At 39.7% G+C, this 22,756-nt stretch overlaps 1 protein-coding gene across 4 annotated transcripts in view; it reads left to right on the top strand.

The window, feature by feature from the left end:
• LOC122561287 (kinesin-like protein KIF27) overlaps window positions 1-22,756 on the top strand; it is a 142,148-nt gene that overhangs the window by 89,999 nt on the left and 29,393 nt on the right. For all 4 annotated transcript variants that reach the window (XR_006314985.1, XM_043712962.1, XM_043712952.1 and 1 more), the window contains 4 exons: window positions 7,077-7,253; window positions 11,161-11,376; window positions 14,487-14,693; window positions 16,373-16,571. Coding sequence is in view for 3 of the 4 variants with exons in the window: in XM_043712962.1 (XP_043568897.1) it covers window positions 7,077-7,253; window positions 11,161-11,376; window positions 14,487-14,693; window positions 16,373-16,571 (799 nt within the window). In the remaining variant the exon portion in view is untranslated. The remainder of the gene's footprint in view (window positions 1-7,076; window positions 7,254-11,160; window positions 11,377-14,486; window positions 14,694-16,372; window positions 16,572-22,756) is intronic.

Below are 22,756 nucleotides of genomic sequence, written 5' to 3'. Positions count from 1 at the left end.
CAAAGCAGCCATGATTACCAATGGTTTAGGTTCAGATAGCTTCAGCGTGGGTAGGGGCTGTCGTCAGGGATGTCTTCTCTCACTTATTATTCACGCTAATAATTGAACCTCTAGCGGAAGCGGAACGAACCGACTCTAATATAGTGGCTCCGCGGGTTGATTTGGGTAAACATAAAATCACTCTTTATGCAGATGATATCCTCCTGTTTTTAATCCTCTGATAGCTGTACCCCCGCTTAATTCAAGTAATTAATCTATTAAGTATGTTCTCAGGCTACAAAATCAATTTTACAAAATCGGAGGGCATGCCATTGGGTGGTCTCGCTAGTATATCCAATTTATCGGACAGATCTTGTTTTCCCTTTCGGTGGTCACTGGAGGGTTTTCTATACTTAGGTATTTTTATCACCCCAGTATTTGGTCAGCTGTATAAAGCCAATTATATACACCTAATAGAAAAAAAATAAGGCAGGACCTTCAATGCTGGGGAGATCGCCCAATATCCTGGTTAGGCAGAGTAGCTCTCGTTAAACTGAATATTCTGCCTCGTCTCTTATATCTTATGAGAATGCTCCCTTTGACATTGCCGAGACTGATGTTACGTAAACTACATGGCTGGCTTGGTTCCTTTATTTGGAATCATAGACGGCCCCTTATCAAATTTGAGAAGCTGCAGCTTCCACAAGCAAGGGGAGGACTGGATTTTCCAGACTTTAGGAGTTTTCAGTTGAGCTCTCTATTAGGCTATGTGGCCAATTGGGTCTCTTGTGACCCACAATCAATCTGGTTAGACATTGAGACCTCCCAAGCAAAGTGTCTCCTCATCAATCTTTTATTTTTAGATAAGATGAGAGCTCTTATGGACTATTGTAAAAACCCTATTGTATTAAATACAATTAAAGCCTGGAGGATAATGCGGCAATAACTTACAAAAAACCTCTCCTTATACTCCTATAGTGGGAGCATGGGGGTTTCAGCCAGGGCAGATAGATGCTACATTTAAAACCTGGAGGTCCAGAGGTGTCTCTTGCATAGGGGACCGATTTGATGGGGAGTTTATGATGTCTTTTGAGCAGCTGCACCAGAAGTTTGGATTGCCTAATGGAGACCTTTTTCGGTATTTCCAAATACGAGATTATATACAGAAGAAGACCACATTATTAGACAGTCCCTACAAATCGGATAGGGAGAGAAGAGTGCTATGGCCAATAGGTCCACCCTCAGTCAGTACTCTTTATCACTCATTACATAATGAGGTATCGAAAGACATGGAACAACTTTTTAAAATATGGAACCAGGAATTGGAGTTAGAAATCCCTTCAGGAATGTGGGAGGACATCTGGGAAAATGCCAGAAAGATCTCTATTTGTAACAGAACTCAAGCTATTCAATTAAAGATACTCCACGGGGCTCATATAGCACCAGAACGACTGGCAAAATTTAGGGTAGGAACATCCCCAATGTGTCCTAAATGTAAAATAGAAGTGGGCACTCTCATGCACTGTTTATGGGACAGAGTAGCGAATGTTCTGACAGAAATCTTGGGAACAGAGATTGGATTGGATCCAGTGTCTCTTCTCCTGGGCTTTTCAAATGTGCCCTCCTTAGATGTGCACGGGAGGAAATTATTCTCCATTCTCTCTTTTTGTGCAAGGAAAAATATCTTAGTGAATTGGGTAGCTAAGGGTCCTCCAGGACTTTCGAACTGGCACAGGTTAATCATAGAATATATCCCCCTTGACTTCCTCACAAATATGGTGCACCAAAAAACTGAATTATTCTATAAAGTATGGCAGCCCTTTTTGAACTATATAGACACAGATATTTCGGCCATGTTGTCAAGGGCTTTTGTCTAGCTGTGGTAGTGGTTCTGGCTGGTCCGCGGACCCCATCCCGGGGGAGGGGTCCCATATAAATACGGGTTTTATTATGATTTGATGTTGATCCATTTTGAGTACATATTTAATTATTATGTTATTTCTTACTAGTAATATAAGATATTTTATGCTTTGGTTGTTTGTAGGATAGATTAGTAGTTAGCTGAGTTTTTTTTCTCCTTTTTTTCTTTTGTTGTGTTTTGGCTATTATTTATTTCTTTTTTAATATATATATTTAATTGTATATTAGTGCCTATATTTGTTTGTATTACTTTGTAATTTTGTAAAAAATGTTAAAAAAAAAATCTTTTTCTTTCAATAAAAATACCTATAAAATGAAGAAATGGAACAGAAAATGGTATCAAATACAGTATGGCTGTCAATGCACTGCAGCCTGATTTGCATGACCAACTTATTTATTACCCAAATGCCTGCTAGCTTAGGTACAATTCCATTGCTACCATCATCTTTCAATCGTTTAGTTGAAGAGCTACATTATCTTTACTGTGTGAGACAGTTTCACACCCAAATGTACTTCCATCAGATTTGCATTGTTAGAGTAAGTGCAGTTGACTGCGATAATCCGTGTTTTGAGCTAATTTTGAATTTGAGGTTTATGTCTGTGTTAATAAAAGACTGCAGCACTTGTTTTCAAAATGTTTGAACAAATCGTATTGGCAGATGAGGACGGTGCTGCACATATACTGAGTGTAGTAAAGTCCCCATTGTCCCAGAGGACCATATGGCTGCTCTCTCATTAGAGATGACTGGTGGTGGTTTAACTTGAGGGTCACCACACTTCAGCCAAAGGGCAAGATTGAGGAGGTGTGACATTCATGGTAACTCCTGCTGGTGCAGGAATTGAACCTGCGCTGTTGGTGTCACTTTGCATTGCCAAATTAACTAACAAACACCCATACTAGATGTTAACTCACAGGTAACTATATTGTTTACCTATATTTCAAGATAGAGATAACAAACCTGGGGCCAACTCCAAATCTGCAACAAAAACAGAAAGTGCTGGAAATACTGAGCAGTTCTGGCAGCATAATTAGAGAGGGAAACCTAGTTACATTTTGAGTCAAATATAATTCTTCTTCAAAACTGAATGAGGGTGGGTGTATGATAGATCATATATTGTTAAAAGCAAGGGTAAGGTGTAGGAAGAAGTGAAAGGGCGATCTGGGTTAGGGTAAAAAATTATAGATATTTAATGACTAAAGTTGTCATGGAAAAAAAGCAAAGGGAGTAGTCATGGTTGGAGCAAAGAAACAAGAGTGTTTGTCCAAACCAACTGTAAGTGCCAGAATAGTGGACAGCTCAAACTGAGAGCAAAATCATGAATAACAAGATTCATATTGGCAAATGGCAATAAAATCAGATCAAAATGACAGGCAGAGCTCATGCTGTGAAGTTGATGAACTCAGTGTTGAGTCAACAAAAGTGTAAAGTGCCTAATTGGAAGATGAGGGCTGTCCCTCGAGCTTGCATTCAGCTTCATTGCAATACTGCAGCAGATTGAGGACAGAAATGTAACTGTAAGAGTAAGATGATTAAAATGACTAGCAACTAGAAGATCAGGGTCATGCTTGCAGATTGAGCTAAGGTTTTCCTCAAAATGGTCAATTTTTAGACTCCTGAATGTAGATGAGATCACATTGTGAGCAATGAATACTGAATGCATTGTAAATAACTGTTTCACCTGGAAGGAGTTTGGGGCCATGGACTGACTGGCATGTAGTTGCTGAACTTGTCATTCCATTTTTTTAAACAAGGGCAGAATGTTTGCAATTCTCCCCAGTCCTCTGGCACCATTGCTGAGTCTAAGAAAGACTGGAAAATTATGGCTGGAACACTTGCCATTTGCCTCCTTGTGCTTGCGTAAGTCTCATCTGGTCCCAATGCTTCACCAATAACTTGTCAATTTTAAACCCTTTAAGTGTCTGAATTACATGGTTTCTCACCATCATTTGGGCAGTATGCAAGGTATTCAATTAATATCTCCGCTATGCCTCCTGCTGCTATTCATAAGTATCCTTTTTGGTTCTCAATTGGCCTCATTCTATCTTTCACTATACTTGTTACACTACACTTTTTACATACATGACATGCCGAGAGAAGATTTGGGGATTTCCTCTTCTGTTAGTTGCTTGTCTCTTTCATACTATTTGTTTATCTTATTTGCTTTTTCAATTCCCTTCTGAACTTTCATTATTCAATTTAGTTTGGGCATATCTTATCCACCTGACGTCAAAACACATTTTTTCTTCTTCAGTTTAACCTTTGTCTGTATAGGCAGAATATTATCAGATTCTGGGCAATGTGGGTTCTGGCCAGATATGTGGCAGAATTGGGCAATGTGTTTGGTGAAGCTCATCTTAGTCTCAAGGTCATCTGGTTGTATCTTGTATTTTTTACTTGAGTGATGTAGTGAGATTTTAACTAGGCAGTGATGAGTTCCAATTGAGGACCATTATTGCTTGTTAAACACATTGTTAATATTCCATCACGTTATAGACTGTAATCTTGCCAAACAAATGAGCTGTCAGGAAAACTATACGGAAACCGGAGCAGGTGTTTGGCAGGTTCAACTTGCTCCTTCCTCCAAATGGCAACCATCTTGCACACTACCAAACTGCAGAGCAGAGCATGATCCATGAGCATCTGCTACACATGTACTGCATGGACCATGGAATCTGGCACTTGACTTTCAAGGGACTATCACCAACATCCTGGCACCTTCCAATACACTGGCATTGCACCCTGTAAGGGCAGACTTGTCTTGCAGGGCACACCAGCAACTAAGACTGTATGTCTGCCTCAGGTACCACAAAAGGTCAGGAACGCATTTTGTGATGTAACTGTGCTCAGGGGGACTATGCCTCTGTGTTTCAGGGATCAGGCTACGATCAGTTCTTAGGCTCCATGGAGGCCAGTCATGGTGGTAGGTAAATAAATGTGAAAATATCCCTTTATTTAGCATTAGACTTACAGAATTTAAATCCTTTAAAACAAGGACAATAGAGCCACATTGACATACAACAAAATTAAAAGCCATTAAGTTAAAAAAAAATTACATTAAGAAGGCATTACAGCAGAAATAGTATTTTCTGGAATATTTAACTTCAGAAATGGGCCAAATGGAACACAGTTCAACTTGGATAGAAGACTTCTTAAGGTATAGTACTATTTCCAAACTATGTACAGAACCTAACTAATCATATGGAAGAAAACCCCAAGAGCTGCAAATCTCACCACCTCACCCCTGCTCCACCTCCAAACTGCCACCATCATTCCCCAGCCTTTTCTCAGTAGAAATTCTTGGGAACCTGATAAAACTTCCAAGTATCTCTATTTCTGCCTACCTTACAAACCCTGAAAAGCTTATCTGTGGCTACTTTCCAAAGACTCAGGTCCAGCTTGATTTCAATCTGAAATGAAGGTCTTCTATCAGTCTGAAGCTATCAGCTGATCAATTTCATTGACAAGAAACTTAGTGGACTGAGAGAAGTAGTCACAAATTCAGTCTGTTTCTTTCCTGAAAATGTGGTGAAAGTGGGTAGATTCTTGTGCAAGCGTGTGAAAGGTTATCAGATGTAGGTGCAAATACAAATTTGAGATTACAGTCTGATCAGCCATGACCTTATGGAATAGTGGAGCAAGCTGAAGGAGGTGAATAGTGGAGCAAGCTGAAGGAGGTGAATAGTGGAGCAAACTGAAGGAGGTGAATAGCGGACTCCAGCTCTTTGTTTGTTTTCATCCTTTGTTTTCAGATGCATGGCTAACAGAGATATTTTTCTTTTGTGCTTTTTAAAAAAAAAACGTAATCTCTACAGAGACTTGTCTTATTTGTTGTGTTAAGGTATCTGTATTTGGGAATTAGGGAATATAGTTCTAATTTCTAATCCAGATATGAAATGAATTATCATAGCTCTTCCCTCAGAAACCCACCTTTTCTTTTAAGATATTGATCTGCTGTGCCTTTCCATCATTTTTTGTTCTTATTTCTCTATTAGATAATATGATACACATCTCTCTCAAAGTCAACATATCTTCTGCTGTATAAAATATATACCACCAAAATATGTTAGTGTCACATGGAATGCAGTTGTTCAAGAAGGTTGATACCTTGAATGTTAACTAGGATGCAACATTGTTTTAAGAATAAGGTTCTTTTGTGTTATAATTATTATTTTGAGTTCATTAAAAGATGCCTGGTGAAAGTCACTTTTACTCTGGACTGGAATACAAACGGAAAGTAGTTGGTTATCTTGATGATTGATTAAATGAAACATTTGTCTGATATTGCAATTGATGGAATAATGAGGTTTGATTATCAGTCTATTTTTCTTGTCTCCGTTTCAACAATATTAAGTATTAATAATTGGGGAAAAAAAGCTTTGAAGGGAGATGATGTCTAAGATGCTGATTTCTGAAAGGGTTAATGCAGAAGAGTGTGCCAAGCACCAACATGATATGGAATTTGATGAGTGAAGAACTCTGGATCTCAAAGGAGGTGCACCTAACATCTAGCTGTTCCTCATAGTCTTGATAACATTGTCTGTCATACCAATGCAACTTGTACTTGATTTATATCATGCAACGCACTACATCTTGTTTAAACAAAAAGCCACTTATAAGACTACCAGATGGCTTTTTTCTGCCATACTAAATCAGTCAGGCTGTTCTGCTCCTAACCTATAAGGCAGCAAATCTACCAAATGTATCTTTCACCAGGTGAAGATCAATTTATTTATTCTAATATTAAACTTGCTTCTTTTAAGTTATGTATTACATTTTCTGTGACGTGAGATATGAAATGAATTATCATAGCTTCTCCCTCAGAAACCAAGCTTTTCTTTTAAGATATTGATATGAAGTGCCTTTCCACTACTTTTTGTTCTTATTTCTCTATTAGATAATATGATACACATCTCTCTCAAAGTCAACATATCTTTTGCTATATAAAATGTATACCACCACAATATGTTAGTGTCACATAGAATGCAGTTGTTTAAGAAGGCAATTCATCACTTTCTCGAGGACAAATAGGAATGGGCATCAAATGTTGGTCTTGCCAGCAATGCCTATGTCTGATGAACAGATAAATTAAGATAGATGACTACATTTTTATCACTGTTGTTTCCCATTTTACTTGGGTGTTTGATGTTACCTGTGTACATCTGAATCTACTTTTAGAGGATTGATGAACAACGCAAATGGTTGGATGAGGAGGTGGAGAAAGTTCTGCAACAAAGACAAGCTCTAGCTGAGTTGGAAGAGGACTTGAGAAAAAGGGAAGTTATTGTAGACAAAAAAGAAGCACTATTACAGGAGAAAAACCAATTGGAAATGAAACGGTTACGCTCCAGTCAGGTAAGAACGCACTTCTCAACTTGTCTGTAGAATTACAAGATCTCAACATTCTACTGTGCTGATGGGAAAATCATGCAAGATTTCCCAGGCAGAAGACTAACCTGATGTGCCTATTCCACAGAAAACCACACTTCTCTCATAACATTCAAAATATTCAAGTGCACATTTCCCAGTTAGCTTACACTTGTCAGCCCTCAGAATTTAACTGAAATCAGAGGCACAGCTATGTAGACATTTGATTTCACTAATACTAAACCAATAATACATGGCAGCAAATTTGTGTTCCAAATTACTGTGTTACCTTGCAGTTGCACACAATCACCTCAGAAATGCTATTGAAGTGATCTTAAGCAAAGGCTACCACCTAGCTTGGATGTTGGTAGGTAAGGCCTATCAATTTGCTTTCTTGTATCGCCAGAAAGGCTTGGAAATGGATTATCTAACTACACTTAATCAGGAAATAGATATCTAAAATTTTGGAAAGGAGCCAAAAGCTATCTTACTTCATTTAGTAGCTTGAAATACTGGCCTACAACTTGCTGTGTGTTTGACAGCAAACTATCAGCATTCACCATCATTAAACCTCTGAATTAGATCACAATTTCAGGATGTTGTCCTAGTATAGAGTAAAAATTCTTAAGATGCAGTCTATCATTTACTACTTAGTGACGAGCTGTGAGAATGACCACCTTCACATTGAGAATACCCTCCATTGTGTCATATAGCACTATCACCATGTGAAATGGGACAGACTTCAGACAAATCTAGCAACTCAAGATTGCACATCTATGAGGTGCTATGGGCCATCAACAGCAGCAGAATGTACTCCAACACAATCTGCAACCTCATGGTCTGGCATATCCACCACTCAACCATTACTATGAAACCTGGAGGTCCAACCCTGGTTCAGTGAGAGTGCTAGAGGGCATGCCAGGATCCAGAATAGGCATACCTAAGAATGAGATATCAATCTGGTAAAGATATCAACAGCATAAACAGCAAATGATAAACAGAGCTAAGCTATCCCGCAACCAACAGATCAGATCTAAGCTTTGTGGTCCTGCCACATCCAGTTGTGAATGGTGGTGGACAATTAAACCACTCACTGGAGAAGGACGTCCTTCAAATATCGCCACTTTCAGTGATGGCAGAGCCCAGCTTATCAATGCAAAAGATAAGATTGAAACATTTGCAGCAATCTTCAGCCAAAAGTGCTGAGTGAATGATCCAACTCGGCCTCATCCAGTGGTCCCCAGTATCTCAGTTACCAGTCTTCTGCCAATTCAATTCCTTCCACATGATGACAAGAAACACTTGGAGGCACTGGATACAAAGGATATGGGCTCCAGACAACATTCTGATAATAGTACTGAAGACTTGTGCTCCAAAACCTGCCTTTCCATTAGCCAGGCTGTTGCAGTATAGTTACAACACTGGCATCTACCCAACAATGTGGAAAATTGCCCAAATATATTGTATACACAAAAAAACGCAACATATCCAACTTGGCCAATTACCGCAACATTAGTCTACTCTTGAGCATCAGTAAAGTGTTGGAAGGTGTCATCAACAGTGCTATCAAGTGTCAGTTCAGGTTCCACCAGGGCCATTCAGCTTCTGACCTCATAACACCCTTAGTTCAAACATGGGCAAAAGAGCTGAATTCCAGAGGCAAGATGAGAGTGCCAGCTTTTGACATCATGGCCACATTTGTGTGTGGATCAAGGAGCCCTAGCAAAACTGGAATCAATGGGTATCAGAGGACAAACTCCATGCACATTGGAGTCATACCTATCAGTCATAGGAAAATGGTTGTGATTGTTGGGGGTTCGTAATCTCAGTTCCAGAACAACTCTGCAAGGGTTCCTTATGATAGTGCCCAAGGCCCAAACATCCTCAGCTGATTCATCAGTGTCCTTCCTTTCTTCATCATAAGGCCAGAAAGTGGGGATGTTCACCGATGATTGAGCAATGTTTAATCTGCATTTAAATGTAAGAAGATCTGGATAATATCCAAGCCTGTCCACCATCTGCGAGGCATGTAAAGAGTGATGGAAACTCCCCATGTGGCTGGATGAGTGCAGCTTCAAAAACATTCAAAGAAGCTTGATACCATCCAGGACAAAGCAGCCCACTTGATTAGCATCACATCCACAAGCATCCACTCCCTCTACCACCAGTGCTCATTAGCAGCAGTGTGTACTAACTATAAGATGCAGTACAGAAATTGGCCAAGATCCTTAGACAGCATTTTCCAAACCCACAACCACTTCCATTTAGAAGGACAAGGGCAGCAGATATGTGGGAGCACCACTACCTGCAAGCCACTCACCATTCTGACCTGGAATTATATTGCCATTTCTTCATTGTTGCTGGGTCAAAATGCCAGCATTCCCCCCAAAGGGCACGTGGGTCAACTTGCAGCATGCAGACTGTACCAGTTCAAGAAGGCAGCTCACCATTACCTTCTCAGTGGCAACTATGATTTGGCAATGCCCATGTCCCACTAATGAAGAAAAAAATACTCTCCATAGCCAACAATTGAAAAATTAATGATCTGGAGATGACTCCTTTCTGCTTTCATATCATTGTTAAGCCTTGTTCAGTATGATGTAATTGTATGTTTAATGGAAATTTAAGGTAGTAACTGCTGAACAACCATTGTCACATTGGAATAGTTTACTTTAGGAACATTGCTAAATGTTTCTTATGATTAATTACAATATTTTTTAAAAACTTGTAAATAATCTTTCAAAATACACAAGTTTTTTTCATATTTCAGCTTCTCAGCCTCATGAATATTTCATCTTTATTTTGTTCTCTGTTAAATTCTTAAGTTGTTTAAATCTTAGTGTTTATTATTTCTTGATTGATTGTGAGACTTCTTTAATGTGATTTGCTGATGGACAGCTTAATGACATCACTGAAGCACAACCAACACTTGAAGTCCTTACTAAATTACCCTACAAGCTATTGCACATCAAGAAAGGTAACATTAACTTTCACATGCTGAGTTAGCACAGCTTTCATTGAGTTTAGCAATGAGCATTTTGCATCATCATTAATTGAAAAACCTGGGCTAAAATCTTTCAATATGAATGTTTCTTGACTGGAAACAGTACTAGTTCTGATACAACTATTGAATTATTCATTAAATAATCAGTTCTGGATAATTTTCATTTTTAATTTTGAAGCACTTACATTGAAATACTTAGGGTTAAAATGAATTAGGGTTTTAGTAACACCTGACCCCAACTCTACAAATCAATATTGTGGTATAAGCTGTGTGGCTTAATCTATTTTAATAAAATTTATTTTAGAGTTTAGATTTTGAAGTAGTATTGTGTGGGTTTTGGTCAGTGTGTATGAGAGGGTTTTTCTCATTAATAATGAAGAAAGGAAATACTTCAGAAAAAGTTAGAAATAGGTTATATCAGTGTAAGGGTTTTAGTTGGAAAGTTCCAGACCAGAAGTGTTTGGTTCAGACCCTTAGCGGTTATTCAAAGTTGAGACTGTCTAAATTCAATTTTGTGAATACTCAAGGTTGAGGCTACCAAACTCTCAAGACCAGGGCTTAAAAGAAACAATTGAATGAAATTTTAGACATGATCGAGGAGCAGATGTTCCCTCCTTATCACAGTATGTAACATGATGTAATAGTATTGAGCTAAATGGGATTTTTAACTATGTATTTCAAAATCATTCAAATTGTGTTATCTATAAATAACTTGGCTTATTCTGATTTACTTTCTTTTATTTTGCATAACAAACTTCTATTGCATTGCATGGTTGTGTAAGACTACCTCTTTAAGAAAAGATCTGCAGAGTCAAATTTCCGGCTGCGATCTGCTTTGTCCAGTAATAACATCAACTAGGATTATAACAATATTGATTATTTATTTTTCAGGCTTTGAACAAAGATATTTTAAATTTATCCATTCGCTTAAACACAATAGAAAGGGAATTATCAGACAAAAGCACTCAACTTCAGAATAGTACTGCAGAGGAAAGAAAAACCATTTCAGAAGAGATGCAAGTACTTCAATGGGAAAGAGCTCAACTGCTGAAAAGAAGACACTGTCTGGATGAGAAATTAGAGCTTGGAAATGTTCTGTCACCTGAGGTATAATCATATCTTTTCTTTTTGTTTAAAAACTTGTTCATTACTTAGTTCTGAAGTAATGAGGGTGTATGTGAAAGTCACTAGAAATTTCAATTGATCCAGACATTGTAACATCATAAAGAATTTCTCTTAATTCCTTAATATTCTACAATCTTGAAACACACTGTAGGTATAATATTCCCAGCCTTGTATAATGGGGGCAATAGTAAGTCAGGTGGTAAAATATGGTGAGTATAGAAAAATATGATTTTCAACATCAAGGAAAATAAGTCTGATTTTTCACCCAATGTTTTATTGGTGGGACAAGAATTTCAATAGTGAGCTGTGAAAGAGGCCTATTTGCAGCATTCGTATTGCATTATTACTTTATTTTATCTCATTTATATGCAGTTTGCTATTTTCAGTGAAAAGAAACTCTTCAGCAACAATTCCCAACATGAACATTGGAGCAGGAAACTGACAACTGCAATTCACAGGTGTCTTCCTATATAAGAGTTTCCATCTTGGCTAGCATTCCTCAACATCTCCGGATCAGTGTTCTCTCTAATTTTATTCTTCTGTGTCAACCTCCAAGTCTGTATACTGCAACTTCCAGAACTATAAATCAAAACACCATACGCAAAGTGTTGAAGCAGCTAAGCTCACAAACAGCTGCGCAGCTTAGAAAGAACGTTGCTCAGGACACACTACGTGAGCAACAATCATCTATCAGTGTTCCCTCTGAGCTGTGTGAATGTATGCATGTGTAGACACTCCAAAGTTCCTATGCATGGCAGTTGGCATCAGCATGTCTGGTTCCAGAAATCACTGTCACCCAACCAGAAAGATAATTAGAAGGAATGCTGTGAACTGTCTCCCCCATGTTTGGAGTTTAATATTGGCAAAGTACCAATCTGAGCACAGGGACAAGCACCCATTCCCTGTTTCAGAATGAAGTGCATCTCTGGGTTCTTATCTTTCTTTTGTAGTACTCACTCATGTTTCAGGTGCTTGGATATTCAAACATCTTTGTCGTACCTTGTGGCACAGATAGCTAAGCAACTTTTCGTGTTTAGCAGTAATGAACTGTCAAAAGGAACTATGGCAATTCAAGGCGCTGGTCTAATATCAGTCAGAAAAGATGGTGAGTTGTCTCAAGTGAGTGAGTGGAAAGTGCAGAAGGCAGGAAGGGTTGGGAGTTCGGGGAAGGGTTAGAGTCATTGAAGGAGTCATTGAAGGAAGATGCTGCATTCAGTATTGAAAGTGAAAGGCCATTAATCTTCGTGGGAAGTTGGTGCAATGGTTTGTTAAAGTGAGTGTGCAGTCGCAGAGGAGAGTTGGTGACACTTACCTATGTAGAGCACAGAAGGTCATTAAACTTCTTGCAGCAAGAAGGCCCTGGCCCTGGTAAGCATTTTGCCACTGCTGAACACAAGATAGTGTAAAAGTGGCACATGAAGTGTGATTCATACTTAACAAAGTGAGTAGCCAAAAATTGCATAAGATAACTCACGAGACCAAATGAAGAAAAACTTTCCATGAAACTCTGCAAAATTGACACTTAGCTAATCTATGGTAAAATTCAGCTCTGTCTATTTCTTTCTTTCAAGTATATCTTTAAAATGAAGCAGTTTTAGAGTACAGGAATAATTGGACCAGGAGGAATCAGCATAATTTAGCTCTCATTTTAAAATCCTCTTTCTGTCCCTATTTTTCTATTGTCATTATAACTTCCTATGTTGGCATGAATAATAGAAATATAATTGTACATTGCTTACACTTATTGCACAGCAATTTAACAAATGCATTGTTTGTTATCAATGGACTGGCATCTAGAATGGAAAGCTTGCCAGGGAATATGTACAGCTGCAAAACCGTTATTATAGATACATGGTATTTCATAGTCTTTATACTGAGAAGAAAATTACTGGAGACAGCAAAAATGGCCAGAAACCTTAACCTGATCATATGAAGACATTTCTTGACAAAGTCATATTGGTGACATTCCAATTTGATTACCACTTGCATGGCACATATGCATTCTTTTCACCGAACATAGATTATTCTGCTAATCAACTGTAGATTATTTTGAATAGGATTGATGTGAAAAAAGTTTTAACCCTCTTTTTGAACATCAATCAGTAACAGAGAACTGTTACTTTATTGGTAGCCATTGCCAAAATGAAAGCAAAACGAAAACTCTACATCAAAAAAACCCACATCAAGACTGTAATCCCAGCATTCATAAAAAGAATCTTAAACATACAGCCCACTCATCATTTTCTATGTTTCTGGAACTGATATGACCATTTTAAAAACTATTTGTTGCACTTTTTCTATATAATATATTATGAGAAGAAATAGATCAAGTTCACAATTATCATCTAAATAATTCAAATGCATTATTATAAACATTGTGAGCATGTTTATAATGTGAATTTAGGTCAGAATTAAACTATATTTTTGAAGTATCCAGAATGTCTATTGAACTTTGTTGGAAGTTTCTAAGATTAATATGAGAGGCATTTGGTATTATGAGAAGGAATGTCCCCACATGCTCGCTCTAACATTAAAATGAACTATCCACAAAGTAGAGCCCTGTAATTTCATGGTATTCAGAGTTATTTTGTTGTTACAGTCAGTGCAAGATGCAAAAAATATTGTAGTTGAGTAACCTGGCTTTGCATCATCTTCAATGTCAAGAATTTTAAATGACACAAAATTGTAAGAGTTCTCAATAAATTAAATTAGACGTTGAAAATGTTTCCTATACAGAACCTTAAATGGCATGCATTTGTAAAACTTGTATTTGAATTTAAAGTAAAAATGAAAACTAAATTACATTTTAGTGCATAAAGGATTGAATTGATGAACTAAAGATAAGGTAGAATTATTGCCAAATCATATATTTTGATAATCATACCTGTGTCTGCTCCTTGAAAGAACCATCTAGTTAAACCTCTTGCTCTTCCTTTGCTTATTACACTTCAGTTTCTTTAACGTACATATCCAGTTCCTTTTGAAAGTTACTATCAAAAATGTTCTCACTCATCTTTCAGGTATAGTAACCAAGGTAATCCAGCAGGATTGAGACACATTCAACAAGTAATCACATCTGTCTTATTTCTCAGGAAGAGCGAATACTCTTCCAATTGGAGGAAGGCATTGAAGCTCTGGATGCTGCCATAGAATACAAAAATGAAACAATTAATTGTCGTCAAGATTCATTGAGGGCCTCAGATGGTAGCCTTACCCAAAATGAGGCAAACGTAATGTTTAGACTGGGTGCTTTATCGGCTGCTGAGACAAGAGTCCTTCTATGCAGATACTTTAATAAGGTAAAGCCATACGTTCCTTACATCAGTTCTATAATTTTTTATGTATGTAATGTGATTTGTTAAATTGAAAACAGCATTTAATTGGTAATAATTTGCATACTTTAATGAAAATGTGAATTAAAGTAGGTTTATGAAAAACCGGAATCCATCTAATCCAGTATTGTGTAATCTTGACATGTATTCTTTCATTTTAACAAGACATATCTTTTCAAACTAAAAATGTGGTTTATTAAATTTTGGTAGCTTTTGAACTAGTAGTGGTTATATTATACCTATAGTACATTGCACAGTACTGAGTTGCTAACAATTAAGACAAAATATATCCTGCACTCATAAGCAGCAGGGAGATGGTGATTTACTATGCAAGTGCAACTTGTTGTCTTGCAGATGGGTTATTAAACTGAGGTCCCATCTACTATTTACATATTTCAGATGGATGTTAAGCCTCGTTTGGCAGTATTCACAGAGGAGTAGGGAGTTCTCCAGGTGAACAAGCCAAATTCCTCTCCCAAGGGAAAGCAAAGTCATTTTGTTGCTGTTTGAGATTCTGGTGTATATGACTTTCTATTTCTCTATTTCATAATAACTACTGTGGTTTTGGATTTTAGCTACTGCCTGAACCAGAGATAGATAGCAACTAAAAGTAACTGTGCCTCCAGCTTCCCATAAGCCGGTAGGCTAATTGAGTAGCCTGCAGCCAGCTCCCAGCATGAGGCTAACAGGCCAATGCTCCAGTGAAAACATAAAATAGCTGAAGAAACTCAGCAGATCTGGCAGTATCTGTGGAGACAAAGCAGAGTCAACATTTCAGGTCCCGTGCACAGAACTGAAGCAGGGTTACTGAAGCCGAGACATTGACTGCTTTGTCTCCACAGATGTTGGCAGACCTGCTGAGTTCCTCCAGCTATTTCTGTTTTTGTTTCAGATTTTCAGCATCCACAGTTTTTTGTTTTTGTTTAGGCCAACATTCCAGGCAGGTTTTGAGGCCCACACTGTGCATTGCTGAGTGCTGTAGCAACCACAGACTGCCCTGTAGAGGCTGTCCTATCCACCCCTCACAGTAGTCTTCTGCTGCAAAACCAATTATAAATTTTAAAAAGCTGCAGAGTGCGCCTCCATTTTTGAAGTACCCTCTCTCTTATTACAGTCTGCCGCTCTGCACAAGCCTCTGAATGGCCTCAAGTGTCAAGAGCTTGCCTGCCATTCCTTAGTTGGATGGTGAACCCATCCTTTAGCCATTAATTGCCCTACTGGGTAAAATCATGATGAATGACTACAGCGTGGATGTCTGATGCAAATTTCAATTTGACAGAGGGGTTCAGAAGTACAAAGCGAACATCCTGCTGTACATGTTAAAATAATTATTAAATGTGGGAGTGCCTGAAGAGATGGCTAAAATATGGATCTGAGACCATAATGTAACTTTACTTTTTCATTGTAGTGCAAGAAGACAAAACAGCAAAATGCTTTGGCCACAAAAGAAGTTAGAAAGTAATGATAGCAAGTACAAAACTTCTATTATTCCTCTGGCAATCAGGAATTGTCCATTTAACATATTTGAAGTTTTGAGATTTTAGGCGGGTTGTATTTGTTCTTTGGTGACATAGTTCCTTGGTCAGTATTCACTGTAAGTTTTTAAAATGTACATGCTAATTTTTTAAATATTTTAACTTTGGTAGGTCGTTAGCCTACGTGAGACTGAACGCAGTTTGCAGGTGCAATGTGCAGAAATGTCTGTGAAGGTAACTGAACAAGAGAATGTAGTCCATGAATTAGAATCTGCAGTGGAACGTTTATCAATGGAGATAGACAGACGACTAACTATGCAACAGAAGGAGCATGAACAGAAGATGCAGTTGGTCTTACAGTACTTTAAAGGTATTTGGGTCTTTGCAGTTCAAATATTGTCATTATGCTCACAATATAAGTTACAGTGATGTAAGCAGGCAGCACACAATTATGCTGTGAGTTGACACATTTCCAGGCATGTTTATATTCAATATAGTCAATTCCCTGGGGTATTATACAAACATGGCTGAATTTTATGGGGCTTGCAGGAGAAGCCTGGGAGGCATGGAGATGCTGAAAAGTTTGGAGAAGGGCAGCAGGTTGTGGGACTGTCACCTTCTTGTCACCATAGAATTCTCCCAGCACTGAAGAAGATGGAGGATGACCCTCCATACCAGAGCCTAATTTTGACAGTTCGGGGCCAACTAAGAGCCTTTTCCGACTACAAATGGTGAGTGGGCTATCCTACAGACAGACACGCAATACACACATAACACCAACTGTACATTACTTTGCGTTTATTGACACTGCTTGCACTGAAGAGCTGCCACCTCGTCCAAATGGCATCCTTTACAAGCTGTGACAGCAGCTAATTAACTGCTAGAATGCCACATCCTAGGCTCCTTAAATAGCCCAAACTTCAGACTCATTATCACTGTTGTTTCAATTATGTCCAGCCCAATTTAAAAAATGATGGGCATAACTTTATAAGGGTCAGAGCAATGTAGGCTATGGTGCAATTTATGGAAGATTCATGCAACAACCATAGTGAGGCCCATTTTGGTTCTGAAATCATCTTGTTCTGCCTTTTATGTTTTTCACATGTATTGTGGCGAGATTATCACTAGACAGTGGGAAGTTGCCAATTGGCAGGTATTAACACTTGATAAGTGCCTTGTTATGCTACAACTCACTTTATTAATATTCAAATTTTCATCTTACCAAAGTCATAGAACAAACGGGATCTTAGGCAAACGTGATAAGGAGAACAAAGTGGGTACTTGGCAGATTCAGCTGACCGTCTGTTCTGAACAATTTCCATGCTGAAAACTGTGTAACACCATCTCAGGACACAGTCAACAGGCACCAGGTGCACACACTCCTCCATGGATGTTGACATCTGGAGTTTTCCAACCTACCTTGACCATCCTGCACTTCTACTGTTCACTGAAGTGTGTTCTAGAAGCACAGATTTGTATTGCACCAGCAACTTGTATTTAAAGGATTCTTGTATTGAAAGGAAGGGACAGGCATCACAGACTGTACCTGGCTGCATTTAAGGAATGCACGGTTGCTGTCTTAGTATTGCCTCATTTAGCACTTAACTGCATTCTCATAACATTCCCGCCTTCCATCGCCATGCCAGTTAGCAAAGTCATACATTGATACAAATGTACAGTATGGAAACAGACCCTTCGGTTCATGCCGAACAGATATCCCAATCCAAACTAGTCCGACCTGCCAGCACCCGGCCCATATCCCTCCAAACCCTTCCTGTTCATATATCCATCCAGATACCTTTTAAATGTTGCAATCTTACTAGCCTCTACCACTTCCTCTGGCAGCTCATTCCATACATGTACCACCCACTGCATGAAAACGTTGCCCTTTAGGTCTCTTTTATATCTTTCCCCTCTCACCCTAAACCTATGCCCTCTAGTTGTGGACACCCCCACCCCAGGGAATAGACTTGGTCTCTATGTCCTATCTATGCCCCTTATGATTTTATAAACCTGTGTAAGGTCACTCCTCAGCCTCCAACGCTCCAGGGAAAACAGCTCCAGTCTATTCAACCTCTCCCTATAACTCAAATCCTCCAACCCCCTGGCAACATCCTTGTCAATCTTTTCTGAACCCTTTCAATGTCCTTTCAATAAAAAGCAGATCAGAATTGCAAGCAATATCTCAAAAGTGGCCTAACCAATGTCCTGTACAGTTGCAACATGACCTCCCAACTCCTGTACTCAATACTTTGACCAATAAAGGAAAGCACAGCAAACACCTTCTTCACTATCTTATCTACCTGTGACTTTACTTTCAAGGAGCTATGAACCTGCACTCTGATGTCTCTTTGTTCAGCAACACTTCCCAGGACCTTACCATTAAGTATATAAGTCCTGCTAAGATTTGCTTTCCCAAAATGCAGAAGCTCACATTTATCTAAATTAAACTGCCACTCCTTAGTCCATTGCCCCATCTGATCAAGATCACGTTGTAATCTGAGATCATCTTTTTCGCTGTCCACTACACCTCCAATTTTGGTGTCATCTGCAAACTTACTAACTATACCTCGAATGCTTACATCCAAATCATTTATATAAATGACGAAAAGTAGTGGACCCAGCACCAATCCTTGTGGCACTCCACTGGAGGTCACAGGCCTCCAGTCTGAAAACAACCCTCCTCCACCACCCTCTGTCTTCTACCTTGGAGCCAGTTCTGTATCCAAATGGCTAGTTCTCCCCGTATTCCATGAGATCTAACCTTGCTAACCTGTCTCCCATGGTGAACCTTGTCAAAAGCCTTACTAAAGTCCATATAGATCATGTCTCTTGCTCTGCACTCATCAATCCTTTTTGTTACTACTTCCAAAAGCTCAATCAAGTTTGTGAGACATGATTTCCCACGCACAAAGCTATGCTGATTATCCCTAATCAGTCCTTGCATTTCCTAATACATGTACATCCTGTCCCTCAGGATTCCCTCCAACAACTTGCCCACCACCAATGTCAGGCTCACTGGTCTATCACAGAATTGACTTGCAAATCTCAGTCAGAGGCAGACATCTTCTTGTCGGTAACTATGTCTATGTCAATCTCATACCTGCTCCATCCACCAGCATCTTGCATGGCAAATAGACCACATGTAGAACAAGCAGGCAGTCATGTCTGAAAGTTATAGGTAAGTAGAAATCATTGAAGACTCTGGAGGCACCTGTCATTCAGGGTCAGCCTGGTGTGGCAACTGCTGTATCCCGATAAGAAACTTCAGAAGATAGTGTATGCAGCGTAGACCATCATGGAAGCCAATCTTCCATCCATGGACTCCATCTACATGGCTTGCTCCTGCGGAAAGGCTGCCAAAGACCCATCGCACCCCAGTAATTATCTCTGACAACCTCTTCCATCAGGCAGAAGATACAGAAGATTAGAGTGCTGCTGGAAAAATGCAGAAGGTCAGTTGGCATCAGAGGAGCAAGAAAATCGATGTTTTGGGCAGGAGCCCTTCATCATCACCACTCCTGATGAAGGGCTCCTGCTCGAAACATCGATTTTCCTGCTCCTCAGTTGCTGCCTGACCTGCTGTGCTTTTCCAGCACCACTCTAATCTTGATTCTAATCTCCAGCATCTGCAGTCCTCACTTTCGCTTAGAAGATACAGAAGCCTAAACACATGCACCATAAGTTTCAGGAACAAATTTTTCCTGGCCGTTATTAGATTGATGAATGGACTCTCTAGCCTCAAATAATGCTGATCTTGCTAACGTTGATCTCACCTAGCACTCGTCCTGTGCAGTGTAACCTTTAAGCCCTGTCTACTTTTTTTTTACAACCTTCGATCTGTACATCCTTGCTTACTATGATCTGCCTATACTGTTCATAAACAAAGCTTTTCACTGTACGGTAGTACACATGGCAATGAATGAATCAATCAATCTGATACCAGTTGAGAGAATTGGCCACAGTGACGTGTGTGGTTAGTGTGTTCAGTTAGGAAGTCTGTGTCTCTTCAGTCCAAGGAGCGAGTCAGTTGTTAGCAGTAGGTCTGGGGGCATAGAGCTAATGTGGTCAGGGCAATAAAAATGCAACTATCAGCAGTTGGACATGTCTTGCCCAGGTCCTGTTCAGTCATGTCAAAAGCCCTTTCATAGTCAGGACCACAGTCAGGTCTGTCCACAGAAATTGAGAGGGAAGGTAGTAGGTAGGGATGCAATTGCAGCCATTGCAGTGGGACTAACTTGGTCAGTTAGCCTTCATTTCTGGTGATGCAGGGTCTAGGCAGGGGCACAGAAATGTAGTGAAGAGGTGGACAGCAGGATTGCAAGAATGGTATATGATAAAGCATGGAATGAAGAGCGTTATCCATGATCAGGACCATCCCAACTTCAACATAGAGGGTCAGTGAATGACCACACCTGGCACAATCACTTTGTTTGTCAGGTATGGTGGGAAAAATGAGCAACTGTACGCACTGGTAGAGGCTTGGGGAAGTTTTAAGTCGATGGGTTTAACAGGATGAGCTACTAACTACCAGGGGAGTGTGCACTGTCACCTTTCATCATGCTGGAAAACAAAAGTGCACAATGGAGTCAAAAATAGCTGTGATCAGAGTGGGTGACTTAAGTGACTCAGCCTGTGACAGAGGGGCTGCTGTAAACAAAGGTCTCAGGGCTTTTAAAGGGAAAGAGCATAAGTCACCAGGCCCATGCAATGTGTGGCACACATGCTGCTTACTCCTTGCACATCGTCTAGCATGGTTCCTCTCTATATATTGAACCTAGCCAGCACAGACATTGCTGGACAACTGTTTATCATCTGCACCTTTGTGCACAGAGCAAGCTGAACATTAGGGTTGTTAAATGAGGAGGGATAAATGTGTCTTCATGACCCAATACCATGTGTACACTTCCTCCCCTGCTTCTGGATGGTGCAGTTGACTCTCCGTGCAGAGCATGGAGACCCATCTGTCACAATGAAATCCTGTCAAATGTTGTGAAATTGCATTTGGCATATACACAGTGAGGGTGTAGGTTTGCTCGCTGAGCTGTAGGTTTGATATCCAGACGTTTCATTACCTGGCTAGGTAACATCATCAGTGGCGACCTCCAAGTGAAGCGAAGCTGTTGTCTCCTGCTTTCTATTTATATCTTTCTCCTGGATGGGGTTTCTGGGGTTTGTGGTGATGTCATTTCCTGTTCGTTTTCTGAGGGGTTGATAGATGGCATCTAGATCTATATGTTTGTTTATGGCATTGTGGTTGGAATGCCAGGCCTCTAGGAATTCTCTGGCATGTCTTTGCTTAGCCTGTCCCAGGATAGATGTGTTGTCCCAGTCGAAATGATGGGTTTTTTTCCTCCGTGTGTAGGGTTACGAGGGAGAGAGGTTAGAAACCACATTGAAAGACAACAATCTCACGGAAGGAACACAACAAACGATCAGACAGACAGTTGCACCTACTCTGACCTGAAAGAGGGAAGGAAACAAACTGAATACACAAGGAAAGAAAGCCCTAGAAAACCTCAAAAAAGACAAAAACATCGTTATATTACCTGCAGACAAAGGTCGGCTCACAATCATCCTGAACAGAAGGGACTACATAAAGAAAGCCAATGCACTACTCGTAGACACCAACACCTACCAACAGGTGGCGCTAGACCTGACCACACAACTAGGAAACAAAATTACATATCTCCTAAGAAAATTACAGAATTCCAGACAATTAAACAAGATGAAATTCCAGAAAATGAAACCCGACGGGACCAACACCACATGATTCTACGGACTACCAAAAATCCATAAACCAGGAGCCCCCCTCAGACCTATAGTCTCACTACCCGGAACACCAACTTACAGACTGGCCAAAGAACTATACGCAAGGCTGAAATACCTAGTAGAAGAGTCACAGCACTCCATCCACTCCATCCAGGAATTCCTAAAATCATCAAAAACATCAAAATAGAGGAAGACGAACCAATGATCTCATTCGACGTAACAGCACTGTTCACCTCCATCAAAATCGACCTGTCAAAGGAAACATTTACCACACTTTTAGAAGAGACCATCACACACACACCAACCACCATCAATCACATTACCAACGAAAACATCGTGAAGCTAGTGGACCTGTGCCTCACCACCCACTTCACTTTCAACAACATCGTCTACAAACAAACCAACGGCACACTCATGGGATCTCCGCTATCAGGATTCATAGCAGAAGCAGTAATACAAAGACTAGAACAAACAGCCCTACAAACCATCAAACCAAAAATCTGGGTCCGCTACGTAGATGCCACCTTTGTCATCACAAAACGAAACAAGATAGAAGAGACATTTAACATCATCAACAACACCCTCACAGGCATAAAGTTCACCAAGGAGGCAAAAACTGACAACAAACTCGCATTCCTGGACGTCACAGTCGAAAGAAAGGACAACGGAGAACTACAAACCTGCCTATACAGAAAACCGACAAACACTGACCAAATACTTAACTACACCAGCAACCATCCCAACACACACAAACGAAGCTGTATCAAAACACTATTCCAACGA

This window comes from Chiloscyllium plagiosum, chromosome 2, assembly GCF_004010195.1.
Source record: "Chiloscyllium plagiosum isolate BGI_BamShark_2017 chromosome 2, ASM401019v2, whole genome shotgun sequence".
In the NCBI taxonomy this organism is placed as follows: domain Eukaryota; kingdom Metazoa; phylum Chordata; class Chondrichthyes; order Orectolobiformes; family Hemiscylliidae; genus Chiloscyllium; species Chiloscyllium plagiosum.
Note: the sequence above shows the minus strand (reverse complement) of the source record. Positions and strands in the feature narration are given on the sequence as shown.